Here is a 21,624-nt window from a genome sequence, read left to right on the forward strand (position 1 = left end):
TCAAATTAAAAATGATTATTATTCGTCCACGTCAATAACTAGAACCCTCCGCATAACTCTCGTAAAATAACTAATAACCGGACTATAATCTATCGTAATAGGTTACACATCGAAGGACAAAACTGTCATGCAGAGAACAAACTCCGCCGTAATCTTCTCGGATGTCGAGAACCATTCATTTCTCACCACACCTTAACCCCGAACGCAGTCGAGGTACATGCAAGGTCCCGGGTGAACCTTAACCAATGCCAAGACAAATGCATGCGAGGTTGACAACCTCGCACGTTACGCATAGTACTTTTACTCAAAGCAACATGCTCTTGTCTAGTACAGACCAGGCAGGATAACATAGCGCTTGCGCTTGTACTTGTCACCGAACTCCTTGCGGTAGCGGCGCTCCTTCTTCTTGGCCCAGAGAGCCATCTGAACGGTACCGACGACAATGAAGAACAGGACACTCCAGCTCATTCCGCTCAGCAGGTAGATACCCACCCAGCTGACAACCTCGAAGAAGTAGTTGGGGCAGGTGACGACGTTGAAGCCAAATCCGGAGGGAATGCCTCTCTCCGTGGTACCGGGACGGCGCAGGTCGCGTAGCACAAGGTGAGCGTTTAGGTTCGCAAGCTCGCCGAAAATGAACAATGCCAGGCCGCTGTAGAGGAGGAAGGAGTCCTGGATGGTGGCGGCGGGGGAATCGGGACGGAAGACCCAGTAGGCGATGTTCAGGCCGGCTAGGACCCAGTAGTGGCCGCTGTTCTTGACGATGTTGCGCGCGGGCATGGTGGCATTGCTGAAACGGTGGACGAAGACGGTTTCGTATTCGCGCTTGATGAAGTGGATGGTCAGGAGGGCGCAGACCAGGAGCTGGAACTGCGATGGGTCGGGAAGTGGCTTGTCGAAGTTAAAGTAGACATATGGACGGAGGGGGAAGAGGAAGAGAGCCGGAATGAAGAGCGGTCCGAGGTATTCGATAATGTAGACGGTGCGCCATCCAAGTTGGGGGCCTGAAGATTATGGGGATTATTAGTGAGTGAGGTGGGATACGGCGGTGGTGTATCTACTAACCGAGATCTTTGACGTGCAAGACGCTCTTTTCCTTGAGACCGACTCCGTCGACAGTTGAGTCCTTGGAGTTGGGGACTACAGTGCGATCGCTACCCTTGGTGATCCGGAGACGGTGGATGGAGAAGCCCGAGGCTTCCGCGAGCTTGTTGTAGATTTCGGCAGTTGAGGCATTGGAGGACACCTGAACCTGCTTGGGAAGCTTCTTGATGGGTTTGCCTAGAGGATGGGGAGCCAATGTCAGTTGGGTTCGGACATATCAATTGACCTTGACTGATGGTGGCCAGGAAACTTACCCCGGGGCTCAACAACTAGAGTCAGGGACGCCATGGGGATTGGGCTGAAGACACGCAAGCTCGTAATGACCCGGCAGTCACAGAGAATGATATCTGAGGATTATGCCACGTGAGCTGAGGTGAGAGAACAGTGCCAGGGTTCGTATACGAGGAAGATGGTATTGATGGCGCAGGTGTACCCGGTTATCGGAAGCGACAGACTTGTTGAGAAGTTGCTCAGCAAAACGCGGCTAGTCAAGAGGCCATTGCGGACTAGTGAGCTGCTTAGTGTATCCAGACTAATACACCACTAAGACCCCAGGCATTCCTTCCTCGGCCCGCGAAGCATCACGTGGGACGATCTGCCGGGGTCACAAACTTTTGGTTGCTGAACTACTACTCTCGGTACTCCTGCAAAATAAGGGTATGCTTTTGTTTCCCGGAAGGATTGTTAACTAGTCCTTACGAGACTAGTGCTATCTGCGTACATTATAGTTAGGGACAAACAATTCCAATCCGGTACTTCTCCCGTCACAGTCACGCTGACAGAGAGTCCTCAAAGGCCCTTCCCTGTTCTTACCTATCTTACTAAGTATATTGGTTTTGGTTTTTTGGTTTTCCCATTCTTCCTTTGTGAATTATTATTTTTTCCTTTCCCGCTACAATGTGCTATCTTCTTACTGCATCTCACATGGCTTGTTGTTACAGAGCATTTGACATATCAGCAATCCAAGAATTATGCCATTCGCCGAGTGAGTGGATCCCACCGCATTATTCTAAATTTCTTTTCCTTTTTTTTTCTTTCTTGGTTGGGGGTTGTTAGTACTACTTACACACTAGTATGCACTCATATGTCGGAACAATCTTTGACTTGGGACCCTTGCAATCAATGAAGTATTGCCGGTAATGAAAATAAAACAGAAGGAGATGGCGTAATTGGAGACATCAGAAATTAATCAAGACTGAAAATTATGAACAGCATTGTGTATCAGCAAGTCAGCCAAACATATGCGCCCGCTACGATTGTCCTGATTGTCGAGGTCACTTACCGGGGCTGGCTAGACCTGATAGAGTAGTGTTCAGCTTCATCCGACAGTGTGTACTATGTACATAGTGGCGCCTTAGTCCCAGTCAGTCAGCCAGCCTTTCCTCACTTTTTGCCCCCGCCCATTTAGCACCTCCGTCTTTAGCTCGGTGCTAGCGGCATACCTTCATCTACTACCCCGTACCAAGCAGCAGCCCAGCCCACACTCACTTGACAGCAACTCACTTACCACTCACCACATCCCAAACCCAGACTATCCATGCAGTTCGTGCTGGCCACTAGATACTATTACCCACTGACATCGGTGGGAATGAAAGGGAGGTGCTCTGATAGGATCTCTCTATACTCTAAGATCCCTTCCCCTCCGATCCCCGAATTGACCGTATTGTCAACCATTACCCGATGAAGTACAAGTAACCCCGACCAGGTGTCAAAGGCACCTCGCAAACTTTGGATCGAGCACAGGTCCCCGAGAGAACGCGATAGAATAGCAGGGTGGGGAATAATAATACAGTGCGCTGGATTTGCAAGATCTTCTGGCATTCTTTTTCAGCTCTTCCCACCCGCCTTCGCTAACTTGAAGCTCCAGCCGCAGATCGACCGGATTTTTGCCCGGCTGAAATTGAAAGTCCCCCGCCAGTCTGGTTTGTCGGGGTCTGGTCTGCCAGCCTCACGATACGGTCCATCCCATCCATCCATGACTATCCCTCGTATCTTGCTTCGGCTGCGCACGCCATACGTCTTGTCTAGAGTGTGGATAAGGCCACCCATCGAGAGTTTGGTGCTAAAGCACGTTCGATCATAGTCCGCATCCACCTGTTAGCCTTGCATACGGTGTGAACTGCGCCCAGGTCATGTCTCATGCACGCGAATCAGAAGTCTCTCTGGCTCGCCTGTCACGTCCAATGGGGTATTTCTCGTTACGGACAGGACGCCCAGTGTCTGCTATCGCTCCGTGGACATTTAGTAGTATTAATCATTCGCTTCGGGGTTGCCGACTCGGCTGTTCCTCTCTTCGGCCGCTGCTATGACGCTGACAAGTCCCTATAAAGACCGTTTCTCTGGATATCTTTCCTTGCTTAATCTCCCCCAACTTTTTTCATGCGCATTCTCGCATTGAGTCCCCTGCTTCATAGTATATACCTCAACTCCCATCATCAAGGGAATTCATTCTTGTCTATACTGATACCCTTCTTGTTTACCTAAGTTCTTTCCCCGCAACTCAACGTCCTCGCCGTTCGCATTCCTTGGTAGCCGGCGCGGTTCCAGAACGTCTAGACTCCCAAGGTGAGCAACCTTTCTATGACTTCATGAGGTGGGTCTTGTTTGGGACAATCCATAGTCCTAGAATCATGAGATGGAGATCTATCGACCCCTCTTTCTTCTTATTTGTAGAGTCGAGGTTAAGCATAATCGGGACATCATGCTGATCTTGGCTTTTCGCGTATGCAGCGGCATTGTACCTCTTGGACATCGACTTGTATAATATTAGCCCTATACGCAATGTCTGGCTCAAATAATCATTCCATTCTTAACGGCATTGGGAGCACAATTTCCCAGGTTGAGAAGGCTATTTCGGCATCCTTGCGGCCTCTACCTACGGCGACTGGAAACGGGACCTATGTCACTGAGCCTGCTCAGACGGGAATTGTCAAGGACCTCAGCCATGTCGACCTTACTGATATCAAGGCCCTGCTGGAGGTCGTTAAGGATTCTGTAACAGGTCAACCAGTCGATGATCGACATTATATAATGGAGCGAGTCATTCAGGTAAGTGCTTACTCTTGCCTTCTGAGCCAGTTGAGTCCGTCTGACCGAGTCCAGCTTGCTGCCGGGCTCCCTTCGACTTCTAAGAGTGGGAAGGACTTGACGAACACCTTCCTCAAGCAGCTCTGGAATGATCTGGAACATCCTCCGATTTCGTAAGTTTGTTGTGATATGACATTATACATGACACTGATTGAGGAATGTAGATACCTAGGCCGGGATTCTTCTTACCGCAAGGCCGATGGGTCAGGAAATGTATAGTGCGCCCGGAACCCTGCTGGAAGGTGTTTGTTAACTCTCCATTGACAGAACTTCCTCTGGCCTCATATTGGAGCAGCTGGTAGCCACTACGCCAGGTCTGTACGGCCAACAACTGTTCAGTCGCCTTCGCTGCCGGATCCGAGCACGCTTTTCGAGTCCCTCCTGGAAAGAAAGGAATACAAGGAGCATCCGAACAAGATATCCAGTGTCTTGTTTTACCTCGCTTCCGTCATTATTCACGGTAAGTATTGCTTACATCATCCTTGGTCTTACAAGATCTTCCAACTGACATGATCAAAGATCTGTTCCAAACGGATCGCAATGATTATACTCTGAACAAGACCTCCTCGTATTTGGATCTTTCACCTCTCTATGGCAACAATCAAGACGAGCAGAACCTCGTCAGGACTTTCAAGGATGGAAAACTCAAGCCGGACTGCTTTTCCAGCAAACGAGTTCTCGGTTTCCCTCCTGGCGTCGGCGTGCTTCTGCTGATGTTCAACCGCTTCCACAACTATGTTGTCGAAAATTTGGCGACTATCAATGAAGGCGGCCGTTTTACCAAGCCAGATGAGTCTGATGTCGACGCCAGCACGAGATACGACAACGATCTCTTCCAGACTGGTCGATTGGTCACGTGTGGTCTATACATAAACATCATCCTCAAGGACTACGTCCGGACCATATTGAATATCAATCGAACAGACAGTCTGTGGAGCTTAGATCCCCGAGCTGATATCCAGGATAGCTTGCTAGGAAGCGCTCCAGCGGAAGCCACCGGAAACCAGGTGTCTGCTGAATTTAATCTCGTCTACCGCTGGCATGCTTGCATATCCCAGCGTGACGAGAAATGGACACAGGATCTGTACAAAGATCTGTTTCCAGGAAAGGATCCCAACAATGTTTCGTTACCGGAGTTTCTTAGGGGCGTGGCCAAGTGGGAAGCAAGCTTACCAGAGCAGCCCCCGGACCGTCCATTTGCTGGATTACAGCGTAATGCAGATGGCGCCTTTGATGATGACGACCTTGCAAACATGTTTGCGGATGGCGTTGAGGATTGTGCCGGTGCCTTTGGTGCCGGTAACATTCCATCAGTCTTCAGAAATATCGAGGCCCTCGGTATTTTGCAGGCGCGTTCTTGGAACTTGGCTACCCTGAACGAATTCCGCAAGTTTTTCGACCTTGCGCCCTACAAGACCTTCGAGGAAATCAATCCTGATCCATACATTGCTGCCCAGCTCAAGAATTTGTATGATGAACCTGACCTGGTGGAGATGTATCCCGGTGTTATCGTCGAGGCTACGAAAGACGCATTGATACCTGGAAGCGGTTTGTGCACAAACTTCACGATATCAAGGGCCATTCTCTCCGATGCGGTTTCCCTTGTCCGTGGCGACCGTTTCTATACTGTTGATTACACACCAAAGCATCTCACGAACTGGGCCTATAACGAAATACAGCCTCAGGACTCGGTTGACCAAGGGCAGGTCTTTTACAAACTGGTGCTGCGTGCGTTCCCCAATCACTTCAAAGGAGATTCAATTTACGCACACTTTCCTCTGGTCATTCCATCTGAGAACAAGAAGATCCTTGAGAAGCTCTCGGTTGCTCAGGATTACAGCTGGGGCCGGCCGAGCTATACGCCTACGCCGCAATTCATCAGCTCTAATGCGGCCTGTATTTCAGTTCTCAACGACCAAGAGGCGTTTAAGGTAACTTGGGGAAGCAAGATCGAATTTTTGATGCGCCACAACAATCACCCTTATGGTCGGGATTTCATGCTGTCGGGTGACAAGCCACCCAACGCTGCATCGCGCCGGATGATGGGCTCGGCCCTGTACCGCGACAAGTGGGAGAGTGAGGTGAAGCGATTCTATGAGGATATCACCATAAAGCTCCTGCGCCAGCATTCTTACAAGCTGGGCGGAACCAATCAGGTCGATATCGTTCGAGATGTCGCAAATTTCGCCCAGGTCCATTTCTGCGCAAACGTATTCTCTCTGCCCCTGAAGACTGAGTCTAATCCCAGGGGCATTTTTACCGAGGCTGAATTGTACGAAATATTGGCACTTGTCTTCGCCTCCATTTTCTACGATGCCGATGTTGGAACGTCATTCCAGCTGAACCACACTGCCCGCGATGTGACTCAACAGCTCGGGGATCTGACCATGGCCAATGTTGACTTTGTCAACAAGGCCGGCTTCATCGCAAACATCGTTAGCAGTCTGCACCGGCACGATGTCCTCAGTGAATACGGCGAACACATGATCCAGCGTCTGCTGCACAGCAATATTCCTCCAGCCGACATTGTCTGGACACATCTGTTACCAACAGCGGGTGGCATGGTAGCAAACCAAGCCCAACTCTTCTCGCAATGCCTTGATTACTACCTGTCAGATGAAGGATCCGTTCATTTGCCCGACATCAAACGACTTGCCCAAGAAGATACATCCGAGGCTGACTCCCTTCTTTTACGATAGTAAGCTCTCCCTGAACTCCGAAAATGCCACTAATCATATTCATTGAGTGGTTCGCAAAGACATACTGACACATCTTCAGCTTCATGGAAGGAGCTCGGTTGCGATCGTCCGTCGGCTTGCCGCGACTGGTCGCGAAGCCTACTGTCGTTGATGACGGTGGGTCAAAGTATACTTTGAAGCCCGGCCAAAGTGTACTATGCAACCTAGTAAGTAGCGTTAAGCTTCCTTCAGTGGAAAGTTCCCCGGAGTTAGCAGACATTAACTCACCTTCTTTCCTCTTTGCAGGTCTCGGCTTCCATGGATCCCCGCAGCTTTCCCGAGCCGGAGAAGGTCAAGCTTGACCGCGACATGAGCCTGTACGCCCACTTTGGATTTGGGCCTCATCAATGCCTAGGCATGGGCATCTGTAAGCTGGCTCTCACGACAATGCTCAGGGTGGTGGGACGTCTAGACAACCTCCGGCGGGCTCCTGGGTCTCAAGGCCAACTGAAGAGGATTGCTGGACCTGGAGGGATTTCGATGTATATGACTGCAGACCAAAGCAGCTATTGGCCATTCCCATCGACCATGAAGATCCAATGGGATGGCGATCTGCCAAGTCTTGCTACGAACTAAAAGTGTTGATGAATCATGGGGATGGATGAATTGATAGCTGAGGCGGGAACGACTAATGTGTATAACAGTTCTTCATTGGTATAATAATATATTTTATTTCCAACGCACACGTTTGCATAAACCACTCAAGTAATAGTAGTGGGGACAACATAATACTTCCTCACCGAAGCCTCTGTTGGTAGACGTCACTCATGCAACTCCTGTTTGTCATTCACCCCACCTGTATGCGTTCACTCCCGAACAAAACACGATATTCCCCGAATCATAATGCTCCTGTGGAGCTATGCTCATTGGGAGTTTCAGCTTCCTAGATAGGCCTACTAATAGCCCACATGGCTATGGGATAGCACCAGCTTGGTGTATATCTAGGTGAGGTTCAACTGGAACAAAGACCCTGGTCATCGAACAGAGCAATTTATTGGGGAAATAGCTCAGTCCAAGTGAGAGGAAAACCGCCAAAGCCTGCTTCAAATTGTAGCAAACTAGCAGTGAATAGAGGCCTGAACAAAATAAAGGTCAAGAGTAAGCCTAACTTTAGAGTAGGTATTAGGCTCCGATGTAAGCCCAAAAGTGGGATGAGCAGCTCTACTAGTAGTAGGATACCTAGGGATAGCAACGACGGTAACACATACTACCACCAAGTCGTATGGAGTCAGGCAGTAGTAATCTACCCCGTAGGAGCAAATAGATAACTAGTGTGAGATGAAGGTAAGGCAGGTCATTTTTAATTTATTGTTGTTGGCCGGCGGGGAAAGAAGAAGACCCGCTCCGGCTGGCCGGAGCCACACCGCGACCAGCGGGAACCCAGGCAAGTAAAGTTGAGTTGAGTGAGTGAGTGAAAGTGACTGACTGACTGACTGAGAGCCGCCCAGAGCTCCCAAAGCCCATCATCGGATTCACGAACCTTCCAACACCTACCACATTCTCCTCTTCCTCTCTCTTCCTCCCCCTCCATCAACCTTGCAACAATCTTTTCGTCTCTCACCCTTCCCCCAGGTATCGCTCTTGCGTCCTCATTCATCTAAACTCTAATTTATTTGGATGTCAAAGTCTCGGGGCTGACGACCTGCACCGTCCCCTGTCATTCTGACTCCCAGCGATACTGGGCGAAGCCGCATCCCTCAGTCCTTATCTTCTTTAGACCATCCCACCTGTCGCGGAAGTGTTTTAGATCGACTGGAATCACCCAAGTTCATTCTTTTTACTTGGCTTCCTGTGATCCAGCGGGATTTCCCCATTTCACTTGTTCCTCTTTCTTCCATTTATCGGGTTCTGTTGAGGAAGGAGAGGTCCGAAAAAAAAACGTCATAAGGTCTTCCTCGCGACCTGCTCCGCGACCCGGCCTTAAGAGATCAACCCCCACCCTCTCAAGGAGACGCCCTTCTGGCTTTCTTAGCCTCCTCATGGTTGCCATTGTCTCTAAACTGTCATAATGGGGAGAATTAAGAAGGTGGCGAGCCAAAAACACGAGGCTACGATCGTGAGTCCCTCTTTTTCACCCCGCGTTCCATCTGTCACGTCTGCAAGGCTAACTGAAATTTTCCCTCGCTCTTTCTATCAATTCAGTCCCCATATCTGGCAGATTTCGTAGCCCGTGCCACCACTATTCCAGTCCCCGAGCTTCCTTCGCATCTCAACACCTTCTCTCGCATATGGCCCTTCCCCAGAGGCGACCTGTACCATTGGATTAACGTGCTTAACCGCTTCGACGAGATCTTGGCATCTGCCATCGAGAAATACGCCCTGAACAACGGTCCTCAGACGAAGCCTTTCGGCAAAGACTTTCTGGTGGAGTCTTACGTGCATGGTGAAAGTGCAGGAAAACCTCAGGATGTCGATGCCAAGCTAGCTGAGCTTGGATATGGACCGGAAGGAGACAGGGAGCTTTTAGAGGTTATTCTCGATTTCTCTAGGCTGCTGCTGGAAAAGTGCGGTAATCGTAGCTTGTACAGCAGCAGTGAACGCCTGGGCGAACTCTTGAACACCACTTCGCTCTCTCTGCTTCAGTCCACCCTCCGTCTATCTTTGTGTCTGGCACAGCGGTATCATTCACGCCAACGCGGTGGCTCCCATATTCAGCACAGCTTGCTGGCAGCCCACTACAACATCGACTTGGAGAAGTTGCAGAAAGTTGCTGCGCCGTTTCCGCGCCCTTCTGTCCCAGGAAGAACGGCTGTGTCCCCGGTAGCTTCGATCAAGTCCAAGGAAAAGGCATCTCAGGCCCGGCATAATGCCAATGATATGTCTGTCCTTGTACGGGAGAATGAAAGCTGGGATGAATGGGGTAACGTGCGCCTGCTTTATTATCCGTCTGGCTCGTCAGAACCGGTCAAGACTGCACCGGAGACCGGCACTGGTGGACCATCGGTACAGGCCCCTACCACCCCCACTCCTCTACGCAGAAGTCACACCCATCCTACACCACGTCTGAGCCGTATGTCCACTGCCGAGGATTCGCCTGCATCTGTAACCTCGACGCCGGGAAAACAGGACGAGACGCTGCGGGGTGGCAAGACACTCGAATTACCATATTCGAAGATTTCCTCGACAAGCGCTGAAGAGCTTGTTGCCGCGCATGTAGACGAAGTACCAGATGATTCAAAATACGAACTGCTTCATAGGATACGTACAGCCCAGGGATTGGCAACGTCAGACTCAACGCGGGAGCAAATTCTGGCGATCAGAATCCTCGCCCTTACTAACCTAGCTTACGTTTATCCCGAGCCGCTGTTCCAGCAGAAAGTCCTTCAGTATGATATGGAGCAGCCAAAACGTCTGCAGCTTGCCTATCAGCTCGGCGAATTGGTCCACCTAGGTGCGAGTGGCGACCTCCCAGTCTCCCGGACATTGCAGACATTGGCCCTCCAGGCTCTTGATGCTCTTGCGAAGCACAAGGCACGCGCAATTGACGTCTGTGGCGCATTGAGTGTCAATGTAAATCATGGTGTGCTGATGTTTTTGACTCGCAAAACCGTCAATGAGCTGGGTTCGGAAGACACTGATGGTGAAGATGGTAGCCAGGATGAGTGGCGGGATGCGTTGCTCGCTTTGTTACGAACGCTTCCGGGCTCTAGTACCAGGACCCCAGAGACTCTTGTTGCTGCTGGCCTGATCCCCATGTTTGTTGATGTTCTCAACCTCCGGACAGAAAAGGCCCGTCGAGTTTACTCCCGCATCATGGAATTCCTGGACACTTTCGTCCATGCTGTCCGTGATGCACTGGGGACGCTCACTAGCGCTAAGGGATTTGACGCAATTTCGGACTTGATCGATCACGAAACCAAATCGTCCTTTGAAAATGTAAACAAGGGAGCTGGAATACCTTCACAGCACAAAACTCCATCGATTGACTATCAAATTCCTTATTTTCAACAACAAGCTCTGCGCTGGATGTTTAGATTTGTCAACCATATCATGCAGCACAATGGCGGCGGATTTGACCGTGTCCTTCGGAATCTGATAGATTCTCCTCAGTTGCTGACTTCCCTACGCCTTGTGTTGGAAAACGCTCGGGTGTTCGGTTCTCACGTCTGGAGCAACGCGGTCAACATCCTGAGCAGTTTCATTCACAACGAGCCTACGAGCTACGCAGTGATTGCCGAAGCTGGGCTAAGCAAGAGCTTTTTGGAGGCCGTTACTTCTTCCGAACTGAAGGCCCAGGAGAAGATAGTTGTCGAACCTGAAAGTGCTGATGTTGAGGGTGAGACCTCTAGGCTTCCTGAGACCAGTGCTACCGAGACAACCGCAGAAGATGGTCGGGGCCCTCGGGAATATACTATTGTAAGGTCGGCAGAGACGCGTTTAGCCCCTGGGATCATGCCCGCCGCCGAAGCTCTCTCGTGCATTCCCTCCGCTTTTGGAGCCATTTGCTTGAATGCCTCTGGTCTCGATCTGTTCAAGTCCTCCGATGCCCTGGAGAGCTTCTTTGAAATTTTCGAGAACCCTGAGCACGTCAGGTGTCTAAAGGACGATCCCAACCTAGTTCGTTCTTTAGGTACCACTTTTGATGAGTTGGTGCGGCATCATCCGGCTTTGAAGGCTCACATCATGACTGCAGTTATCGTGATGGTTGCGCGTGTTGGACTCTTGTGCAGAGCGAAGGCCTGGTCAGTCGGAATGGGTGCGAAGTTGTGGACAGAGAACCCGGATGGAAAGCCAATCATCTCGGGCCCTACTGCCCACTTGCTGAAGGCGATCGGGATCGATAATGGCGATCAGGCCGAGGATGCCTCCACCTTCGGTGTGCCTCAATTGACGTCCGATCAGCTCCCTAACGGCGGAAAGCTACAGCTCGGTGATCTAAGCCAGATCCTTCCATCGTCAAGTGACAACATTGAGCCGAAGGAAACGGACGCGGCTGGTCTCACTGCCACAGACTATTTGTACCCTGTCGTCCGATTCCTGGGTGCATTCTTCGAGAACCAGCCCAACTGCTCGTATTTCATTGAATCCGGGGGTGTAGAGTTTGTCTTGGATCTCGCGACTTTGCAAAGCCTTCCATATGATTTCCATAATACGGATGCCAACCAGGAACTTGCCGTCCTGGTGCATATGCTTGCAGAGACGAAGCCTCACTTGGTTGTGCCATCCCTCGTTCAGCGAACGGAGCGAGCTGTCGATATGCTCTCGAGTTTCTGGCAGGAGCCCAATCATTCGGGATTTTTCACACCGTTGATCATGGCGACATCCAACAGTACATCCGAAGAAAAGGGCAAGGAAACGCTCAGTATATCCAAGGCAAATGGAACATTCTTTGCAAAACATATGGGGGCAGCCCTTATCCTAACCGATTTCCTCCGTGAGATCTATTCGATGCCTTTGTACCAGACACGTCCGAGCCAGCAAACCTCCGCTTTTGCTCAAGTTAATCTAGTTGACCGATATTGCTCCCTCGTGAAGAAGTTGGGAGGTTTGCATGCAGCGTGCGTCTGGGAGGAGATACTGCTTGAGAAGAACATACCCGACACCTGGGATCAGGCAACCAAAGTGCAACAGTCTGGCTCAGCTCCAGAAAGATCCAACCCTGTCGCGGGACCATTGAACTCCGAAGGAAACACCATCGCACCTGGTGCAGAGCCTAGTAGGGAAAGTCCAGCTGCTAGCGATAGTGCCCAACCTGGGGTTGCCCAAGAGTCCAAAGAGCCTACCACAGCCAAGGTTGCCGAAGACGGTGTAGCGTTCAAGAATGTTCAGGCCCTTCGGTATCTCCTCAGCTCGTTGCCTTCTTCAATCACTGGCTTCTTCCATAACTTGGGACTTGGTCTGATTGGAAAAAGGAGGACGGATCTTTATCAGAAGCAGAATGCAACTCTGGTGGCGGATGCTGTTGCCGGAGCCGTGCTAGAGCAATTGCAATTCCAGCCTCCAAACGCTAGTGACAACTCCAAGCTCCGGTTCGCTTACCTGATTGTTATACTGTCTTCGTTCTCCCATCTTCTGTTCGAAGGTAGGCTGGTTTCCTTCCCCTTATTCATTTCTTGCCTGGATGCTGACCATATTGTAGCTACCGCAGACCGTCCTCATTCACACTACCTTACGCTGGTTTTGTTCTCCTTTAAGAGACACGGAGGCCTGAAAGTAACGAAAGACATCTGCGACCTCTTTGTACAGGAGGTCAAGGCCCTGACCCCGCCGGAATCCGTCGCCGAATCTGAACAAGATGTCTCAGCGCGACTCACCTCCGCTTACGGTGGCATCAAAATTATTCTCAGCTTTTTCTCCGAGCTTGCCTCGGGGAAGAACATCGTCGATTCCAGTCAAACACAGGCCATGACCAGCGACCGTGACCGGGATCGCCCCGACTACTTTCAACCAGGCCAGTTTTTGGTGGACCTTCGGATGGAGATTCTACCGATGGCTCGGGACATGTGGAATTCCGACTTCGCCGCGCAGTCCTCCAGTTCTGTTGTCAAATGTCTGATTGACATTCTGCGTTCGTCACTCGATGGTGAATATGAGACGGGAGCTGCTCGCAGCTCCGATGTGCCTCCTATGGTGACAGACGTCGCGAGAAGAATGTTCGTCGTGAACAAGGACCGCATGGTGTCATTACAAGAGAAGGGATTCGATGGACAGCTTGCCAAGGAAGCGCTTTATCGCTGCAACAATGTATATGCCGCCGCCGAGGAGTACTGCAGGGCACAAAGTCGGCTAAGAGCCCCTCCAAGGGCGGAGCCATCCCCTGGTGACATCGAGTCGATTCGCTCAACGTCAGGGGCCGAAGGATCTGACGAGCCTACAAGCGATGCCCCGTCGTTTGACAATGGGTTCCTCGAGCGGTCTGCACTTGCCATGCTGTTGGCACAAGCTTCAGGCCGACCGGCCGACGATGCGTCCCGTCAAGACCAAGGCCAGGGCAGATCTGAAGACAGCGAAGTTAGACATGGCTCTGAATTCCTGGCGAGAGCCCTGACTCATATCTTGAACGACGACCATGCCACAGGGAGCGATGAACATGAGGAATCTCCAATAATCACGCCCCGTATCTCTAACGCTCCCGGTGGTAGTTCGTCGGAGCCTTCAACCCTTCCGGCAAATCAATCACCAGAACAACGCTCCGAACAGCCTACGAGACGGCGTGAGGTGACTACGATCGAGGATTTAGATAAGGAACGTGAGCAGGTTCGCTCGAATTTGATTGAGCGTTGCTTGGACATCTTGAATGAGCACCACGACGTCTCCTTCGAGTTGGCGGATCTGATTGCCTCCGCAACAAGAAGACACCGCGACGCGGAAAGCTTTAGAAGAGAAGTGGGCGAGATTCTTGTGCAATCTTTGGTCTCTTTACAGATGGAGAATTTCCAGGCTGCTGGCAAAAAGGTGGCCGCCTATGCTCACCTTCTCGCTCTAGTCGTCCAGGACCGGGAAATGTATACCGCAACCCTTGGTGAGCTTAAAGAATGCTTCACGACGTTCCTTGGATTCATTCAAGTATTACCCGAAAAGTCGTCCGATGAATCGTTTCCTTGGATCGGCCACGTCCTCCTGGTGCTGGAGAAGTTGCTTTCTGATGACTGCCAACCACCTCAGATTCGTTGGAGTATCCCTGATCATGAGAACCCAAGTGCAGACGACGAGCAACCAGCTCACTTGGAGGAGCCTCTTGTATCACTGGATCAGAAAATGCAGCTTTATGAGGCATTAGTCGAAATACTGCCTAGAATAGGCAAGGATGAAACATTGGCCCTTTCGATCTGTCGAATTCTTGTCATTCTCACACGCAGTCGCAGCATTGCTGTGCGCTTGGGAGAGAAACGAAGCCTGCAACGTCTATTCGTCATGGTCAAACAATTGTCTAGCTCCACAAATGAGAAGCTTCAGGGAGCTTTCATGTTAATCTTAAGACACATCATCGAAGATGAGGACACCATCCGGCAGATCATGAGAAGTGAGATTGTCGCCAACTTCGAATCCAAATCGTCCCGCCAGATCGATACAACCGGCTACGTGCGACAAATGTATCATCTTGTCCTCAGATCCCCTGAAATTTTTGTTGAAGTGTCGAATGAAAAGTTGAAGTTGCAGCGTTATGACAACCGCCAACGACCCCAGATTCTCACGCTGAAGGCCGACAAAAAGAACAGCTCTTCAGATCCCACAACGGTTAAAGAAGCACCTGATAGTCCGGAGAAGAGCGAGGGCCAGACAGGTGGAGCATCATCTGAGGATAAGGACAAGGCTAAATCTACTGATCTCAAGCCACCTGTGGTGGAGAACCCTGATGGCGTTATCCACTATCTACTTTCTGAGCTTCTGTCTTACAAGGATGTCGATGATAAGGAGACTCCCACCGAGAGCACAGACCCATCCGCTCCCGATCAATCGGAAACTCAAACCGATGTGGAAATGTCGATTGATGAACCTTCTCCGTCTGTTTCTAGCACCGACGCGCAGGCCACACGCAACTCCAAGAAGTCAGACAAGCCGGCATTCAAGGCGGACGACCACCCGATCTACATTTACCGGTGTTTCCTCTTGCAGTGCTTGACAGAGCTTCTGTCGTCCTATAATCGCACAAAGGTTGAGTTCATCAATTTCTCTCGCAAGGCAGATCCTCATGCGGCTACCCCGTCAAAGCCTCGCTCGGGGATTTTGAATTATCTCCTGAATGCGTTAGTGCCGGTTGGCACTATGGAACATGACGAATCGGTCTCCTTCAAGAAGCGAAGCAACACTTCTGCTTGGACAATGCGTGTTCTTGTTGCTCTATGTACAAAGACGGGCGAATTCGGCGGGCCTGGAAAGCGACGTAACGAACAGGAACTCAATGAAGACGACGAGCCCGAGCTTGCCTTTGTGCGGCGATTTGTCTTGGAACATGCGCTGAGGTCATACAAGGAAGCAAATGCTTCAAATGAACCCCTTGACGCCAAGTATTCTAGGTTGATGTCACTTGCCGATCTTTTCGATAAAATGCTCAGTGGATATGCCTTCGTTTCTGGAGAAACAGCTTTCGCGTCTTCGACCAGGCAATTGGCAAAGACTATGTTCGAAAAACACTTCATCTCTGCGCTGACAGCTTCAGTCGCTGAAATTGACCTCAACTTCCCAGCGTCCAAACGGGTCATCAAGTACATTTTGCGTCCTCTTAACAAGCTCACCCAAACCGCGGTGGTGTTGAGTGAGTCATCGGATATCTCCACTCTCGCTGAAACTGAAGATGATGAGATCTCCTCAGCTACGTCAGTTTCGGATATGGAAGATGACCGGGAGGAGACCCCCGATCTCTTCCGCCACTCCACGCTGGGCATGCTCGAGCCTCGGCACGAGGAGGAGACCAGCTCCGAAGAATCGGAAGAGGAGGATGACGAAATGTACGACGATGAGTATGGTGAGGAGATGGATTACGATGAAGACATGCCAGAAGACGATGGCGAGGTAGTCAGTGATGAAGAAGATGAAATCGAAGGCGTTGGGCCGATTGAGGGACTTCCTGGCGACAACGGCATGGACATCGAAGTGGTCATCGATGACGATGAAGATGATGAAGACGACGAAGATGACGAGGATGACGAGGACGATTCCGACATGGACGACGACGAAATCCTTGCCGGCGAAATCACAGGAGATCATGATAACGAGAGCCTGGAGGAAGGTGATGATGACGAATGGGAAAGTGAAGAGATGTCTGAAGACGACGAAGAAGCTGAGATCATGAATCAATTCGAGGATGAGTTGGCCGATAGTCTTCGACAGGCAGAGCAGCGCGACGATGGGCAGCGGTTTGATGATTTGTTCCGCGTCCTCAATGAGGCTGCCGGCGGCGTTGAAGATCTTCAGGCTGACAGTCTCGGGGATATGCATGAAGACATCGTCGATGATGACCTGGCTGATGAAGAGGGTAAGTGCTCCTTATTAACATCCGTGTACCCGATACTAACAATGCTCCAAGAAGACGAGGAACTTGAGGAACTTGAGGAAGAACTCGAGGATGCCGACGACGACCAAGGGTCCTACCAAGGTTTCGATGATGAGGAAGATCTTATGGATCCTTGGGGATGGGAAGGCGATGAGCAACCGCCACGAGGCCATCATCACTCCCGATTCCATGGTCCTCGGCCGGCATGGGCTGCGGTTAGTGGGATCATGCCCAGTCGGCACGGTATTGTTCCCATTCAGCCGTATCGACTCCATAGAACTCAAATTCCGGCCCGTGGAAACGATGATGGGACCAACCCACTTCTTGTTCGGACAGACCGTGGCTCCGAGACAGGTGGTCAGCCCCGCGTACCTGGCAATGAAGCTTTCACCGACTGGGTCCATGGCATGGAGCCCGTATCGACGGGACGTCTGCTTCCTATGGATAGTCCTGTTAGCTTCATGAACGCAGTTTTGCAGGCTATTGGCGGACAAGGGGGCCCGGGATTTGGGGTCATCACCCGTCCCGATGGTATCCACGTCCATGTTGATAGACGTGCAATGCCTAACCGGATACAAGACATATTCGGCCTTGGAAGACCCCAAGCTCCTCCTTCCCGTACTCGCGATGATCCTTCCCAAGCCGTGAGCTTCGCCTTAGCTACAACCAGAAGCCGTTGGCAAGAGGAGGCCCGCATTCTGTTCAGCAGCGCATACGTTGAGAAGACCCAGCGTGTGGTCAACTCCCTGTTGAAGATCTTGGTGCCCCCTGCAATTGAGGAAGAAAAGAGACGGGAGAAGCAGATGGAGGAAGAGCGAAAGCGGCGTGAAGAAGAACGCGCAGAACGTGAACGTCAGGAGCGCATCGCCAGGGAAGAGGAGGAGAAAGAGAGAAAGCGCAAGGAAGAGGAGGAGAATGCCAGACGGCAGCAAGAACTGGAACGTCAGGAAGCAGAGCGACAAGCGTCCGGTATTGAGACGGAGCCCATGGACGATGTACAACGGACAGACACCGGCAACGAGGCTGCAGCACTGGCAGCCGAGACTGATGTAGGCCCGTCAGAACCTGCTCCCCGCGTGCACACGACTATCAGAGGCCGTCAGCTTGACATCACTGGCATGGAAATCGATCCGGAGTACCTGGAAGCCTTGCCTGAAGAATTGAGAGAGGAAGTCATCATGCAGCAGCTCGCAGAACAACGTTCTCAGGCTGCTGCTGCTGGCGAAGAGCCCAGTGAAATCAATCCAGAGTTCTTGGAAGCCTTGCCTCCAGAGATCCGGGAGGAGTTGCTGCAGCAAGAAGCGGCCGACCGTCGTCGCCGGGAGCGTGACAGTGCTCGCCGACAAGCTGCTGCTGCTGCAGGTGCAGCAGCTCCGGCTCCGGCTCCTGTTCATGCAGAAGAGATGGACCCTGCTAGTTTTCTGGCTACGCTAGACCCATCCTTACGTCAAGCTGTTCTGGCTGATCAGCCCGAAGAAATCCTGGCAACATTGGGTCCAGAGTTCCTTTCCGAAGCTCGTGCGTTGCCAGGCAGACGATTGGCACAATTCGGCGATATCACTCGGGTCGACCACCGTCACCGACGTGAGCCAGCCGACGATCAAGAGCCTAAAAAGCAACAACGACGTCAGATTGTCCAGATGCTGGACAAGGCCGGCGTCGCTACGCTACTGCGTCTGATGTTCATGCCTCTCCAAGGCAACGCGCGCCACCAGTTGAACGACATTCTCCATAATGTGTGCGAGAACCGCCAGAACAGGATGGAGGTCATTAGCCTTCTCTTATCTGTCCTTCAGGACGGTAGTGCGGATGTCTCGGCGATCGAACGCAGTTTTGCTCAGCTCTCACTCCGTGCTAAGCCCTCCTCGGTTCAGAAAACCCCTCAATCCGTCAAACGGAACTTGTCATTCCAGGGGTCTTCGAATGTGAGCAATGAAGTGACTCCGATTATGGTTGTACAGCAGTGCCTGGGAACTCTTTCTTTCCTATCGCAGTACAACCCTCACATTGCTTGGTTCTTCTTGACCGAGCATGACTCTTCCCCGGCCCTGAAGCTGAAGGCTCTCCGCAAGGGCAAGGGCAAAGATAATAGGGCCAACAAATTCGCTCTCAATGCATTGTTAACCTTACTGGACCGGAAGTTGATCATGGAGAACCCTAATTGCATGGAGCAGTTATCAAGTCTTCTAAGCAGTATCACACAGCCTCTTACACTTTTGCTCCGTCGGGAGAAGGAAAAGCAGGAGGAAGAGGAGAAGGCTAAGGGCAAGCAGCCCGAGCAGGCGCAGGAAGAGAGACCGACTGAAGAACAGGAACAGCAGCAACCTGTTCCAGCAGATCAGACGGGATCTGCCACGGACACGACAATGACAGATGCACCGCTTCCCACCGTCGAGACCACGCAACCGCAAACTGAAACTGCTCAGCCAGGGCAGACGGAACCATCGGAAGCCGCCAAGGAAGAGAAAGCAAAGACCACAGCTGAAGAAGAGAAGCACAAGAGAAGAACTATCGAACCACCAGTTGTCCCTGATCACAACTTGCAGCTGGTCGTCCATATCCTCGCCGCTCGTGAATGCAACGGAAAAACATTCCGGGACACACTTTCCACCATCAACAACCTCTCCGCTGTGCCCGGGGCTAGGGACGTGATCGGTAACGAGCTGGTCAGCCAGGCTCAAACTCTGAGCACTGTCATTCTCACTGATCTTGATGAATTGCTGTCGCACATTCACCAGGCTCGTACCGGTACCGATATGCAGGGTCTAGCTTTGGCAAAGTTCTCGCCAGCCAGTTCTGATCAGGCTAAATTATTGCGCGTTCTCACGGCTCTCGATTACCTGTTTGATCCTTCTCGGATGGACAAGGTGAAGGGAGCCGAGCCTGACAATGCCGCTAAGGAAGATGTTTTACAAACGTTGTACGAATGCTCTACTTTCGGGCCTCTGTGGACCAGACTTAGCGAATGCTTGACCGTTATTCGACAGAAGGAGAACATGCTCAACGTCGCAACTATTCTCCTGCCTTTGATCGAAGCATTAATGGTGGTTTGCAAGAATACCACGCTTAAGGATACCTCTCTTGCCCGGAACAGTAGGGAGTTGTCTGTGTCGACCACTTCCGTTGACGCTGGTCTCAGCATGGAAAGCCTCTTCTTCAAGTTCACAGAGGAACATCGCAAGATTCTTAATGAGCTTGTGCGACAAAACCCCCGGTTGATGAGTGGCACTTTCTCGCTGCTGGTCAAGAACCCCAAGGTTCTAGAGTTTGACAACAAGCGCAACTACTTTACTCGTCGCATTCATTCCCGTGGCGCTGAGCCTCGTCACCCCCATCCACCTCTTCAGCTGTCTGTTAGACGTGACCAAGTCTTCTTGGATTCCTTTAAGTCCTTGTACTTCAAGACAGCGGACGAACTGAAATATGGCAAGCTGAACGTACGCTTCCATGGTGAAGAGGGTGTCGATGCCGGTGGTGTGACTAGAGAATGGTTCCAAGTTCTCGCGCGTGGCATGTTCAACCCCAACTACGCTCTGTTCATCCCGGTTGCTTCGGACAGGACTACATTCCACCCGAACCGTCTGAGTGGTGTCAACTCCGAACATCTGATGTTCTTCAAGTTCATTGGACGTATCATCGGCAAGGCCCTGTACGAGGGACGCGTCCTTGACTGCCATTTCAGCCGTGCGGTCTACAAGTGCATCCTCGGTCGGTCAGTATCCATCAAGGATATGGAGACGCTTGACCTTGACTACTACAAGTCCCTTCTCTGGATGCTCGAAAACGACATTACTGACATTATAACTGAGACCTTCGCTGTCGAGACGGATGACTTTGGAGAGAAACAAGTGATCGATCTCATTGAGAACGGACGTAATATTCCTGTCACTGAAGAAAATAAGGAGGAATACATCCAACGGGTCGTCGATTACCGTTTGGTCGGCTCCGTCAAGGAGCAGCTGGACAATTTCCTGAAGGGTATGTTTTGGTCCCATTTCCCCTTGACTGTTGAGTATGTGGCTAATTCGTTCTGTCTAGGATTCCATGAGATCATCCCCTCCGATCTGATCTCCATCTTCAACGAGCAGGAGCTCGAGTTGCTAATCTCCGGTCTCCCCGAAATCGAAGTGGATGATTGGAAGGTCAATACCGAGTATCATAACTACTCGGCCTCCTCGCCCCAGATTCAGTGGTTCTGGCGCGCGGTCCGCTCTTTCGATAAGGAAGAACGCGCCAAGCTTCTGCAGTTCGTTACGGGTACTAGCAAGGTGCCTCTGAATGGATTCAAGGAACTTGAGGGCATGAACGGAGTCAGCCGTTTCAACATCCACCGTGATTACGGCAACAAGGATCGTCTCCCAAGCTCTCATACTTGTTTCAACCGTAAGTACACCAGCAATGCCCGGGAATATCTATATGGCACAGCTTGCTAACTATGTGGCACAGAGCTGGATCTTCCAGAATATGAGAGCTACGAAACATTACGGCAACGTCTTTATACTGCGATGACGGCTGGCAGTGAATATTTCGGGTTTGCATAAAATGGTGGCGCTAATATTTCTTATTGCGTAAATGATGACTTGGGGGTCAACCCACTCTCACTCGCAATGTTCTTGACTCAATGCTGAAGCATATTATGGCGTTTGACACATCTTCATTTTCAGCTAGTTTGTACCTTACCAAAGGCATGGTGGTTGTGGTAGGAAATGGACCGCAACCGGCAGACCAGTTGAAGTGCAGGTCAACTGGAATGCTGGGGAT

At 51.2% G+C, this 21,624-nt stretch overlaps 3 protein-coding genes across 3 annotated transcripts; 2 read left to right on the top strand and 1 right to left on the bottom strand.

Annotated features, from left to right (window-relative positions):
• Position 1: 1 nt before the first annotated feature.
• BO83DRAFT_411596 (trans-2-enoyl-CoA reductase (NADPH) TSC13) lies at positions 2-1,576 on the bottom strand. Its single transcript, XM_025534324.1, has 3 exons — positions 1,359-1,576; positions 1,066-1,281; positions 2-1,004 (listed from the first exon to the last, which is right to left on the bottom strand). Exons 1-3 carry the CDS (start codon positions 1,390-1,392, stop codon positions 325-327), a joined length of 930 nt encoding a protein of 309 aa, XP_025383530.1. The 5' UTR covers positions 1,393-1,576; the 3' UTR covers positions 2-324.
• A 1,861-nt stretch (positions 1,577-3,437) lies between these two features.
• BO83DRAFT_147808 (peroxidase/cytochrome P450 family protein) lies at positions 3,438-7,582 on the top strand. Its single transcript, XM_025526216.1, has 8 exons — positions 3,438-3,669; positions 3,835-4,152; positions 4,207-4,304; positions 4,356-4,404; positions 4,459-4,651; positions 4,711-6,889; positions 6,970-7,096; positions 7,176-7,582. The coding sequence occupies exons 2-8, from the start codon at positions 3,886-3,888 to the stop codon at positions 7,503-7,505; spliced, it is 3,243 nt and encodes a 1,080-aa protein (XP_025383531.1). The 5' UTR covers positions 3,438-3,669; positions 3,835-3,885; the 3' UTR covers positions 7,506-7,582.
• Positions 7,583-8,937: 1,355 nt separating this feature from the next.
• tom1 (E3 ubiquitin-protein ligase TOM1) lies at positions 8,938-21,404 on the top strand (the record flags this gene model as incomplete). The annotated part of the gene is made up of 6 exons (XM_025535573.1): positions 8,938-8,985; positions 9,072-12,951; positions 13,009-16,845; positions 16,897-20,841; positions 20,902-21,246; positions 21,310-21,404. 6 exons carry the CDS (start codon positions 8,938-8,940, stop codon positions 21,402-21,404), a joined length of 12,150 nt encoding a protein of 4,049 aa, XP_025383532.1.
• Positions 21,405-21,624: the final 220 nt, after the last annotated feature.

This window comes from Aspergillus eucalypticola (genome assembly GCF_003184535.1).
Source record: "Aspergillus eucalypticola CBS 122712 chromosome Unknown BO83scaffold_33, whole genome shotgun sequence".
NCBI classification, from domain to species: domain Eukaryota; kingdom Fungi; phylum Ascomycota; class Eurotiomycetes; order Eurotiales; family Aspergillaceae; genus Aspergillus; species Aspergillus eucalypticola.

Bases quoted from the DNA above. Each gene is read 5' to 3' on its own strand.
- BO83DRAFT_411596 (XM_025534324.1), bottom strand. From the start codon at position 1,392: ATGGCGTCCCTGACTCTAGTTGTTGAGCCCCGGG. The intron at 1,282-1,358 runs GTAAGTTTCCTG...CCCATCCTCTAG, and splicing joins TCTAGTTGTTGAGCCCCGGG to GCAAACCCATCAAGAAGCTT. The intron at 1,005-1,065 runs GTTAGTAGATAC...CATAATCTTCAG, and splicing joins CTTGCACGTCAAAGATCTCG to GCCCCCAACTTGGATGGCGC.
- BO83DRAFT_147808 (XM_025526216.1), top strand. From the start codon at position 3,886: ATGTCTGGCTCAAATAATCATTCCATTCTTAACGGCATTGGGAGCACA. The intron at 4,305-4,355 runs GTAAGTTTGTTG...TGAGGAATGTAG, and splicing joins CTGGAACATCCTCCGATTTC to ATACCTAGGCCGGGATTCTT. The intron at 4,405-4,458 runs GTATAGTGCGCC...CTCCATTGACAG, and splicing joins AGGCCGATGGGTCAGGAAAT to AACTTCCTCTGGCCTCATAT.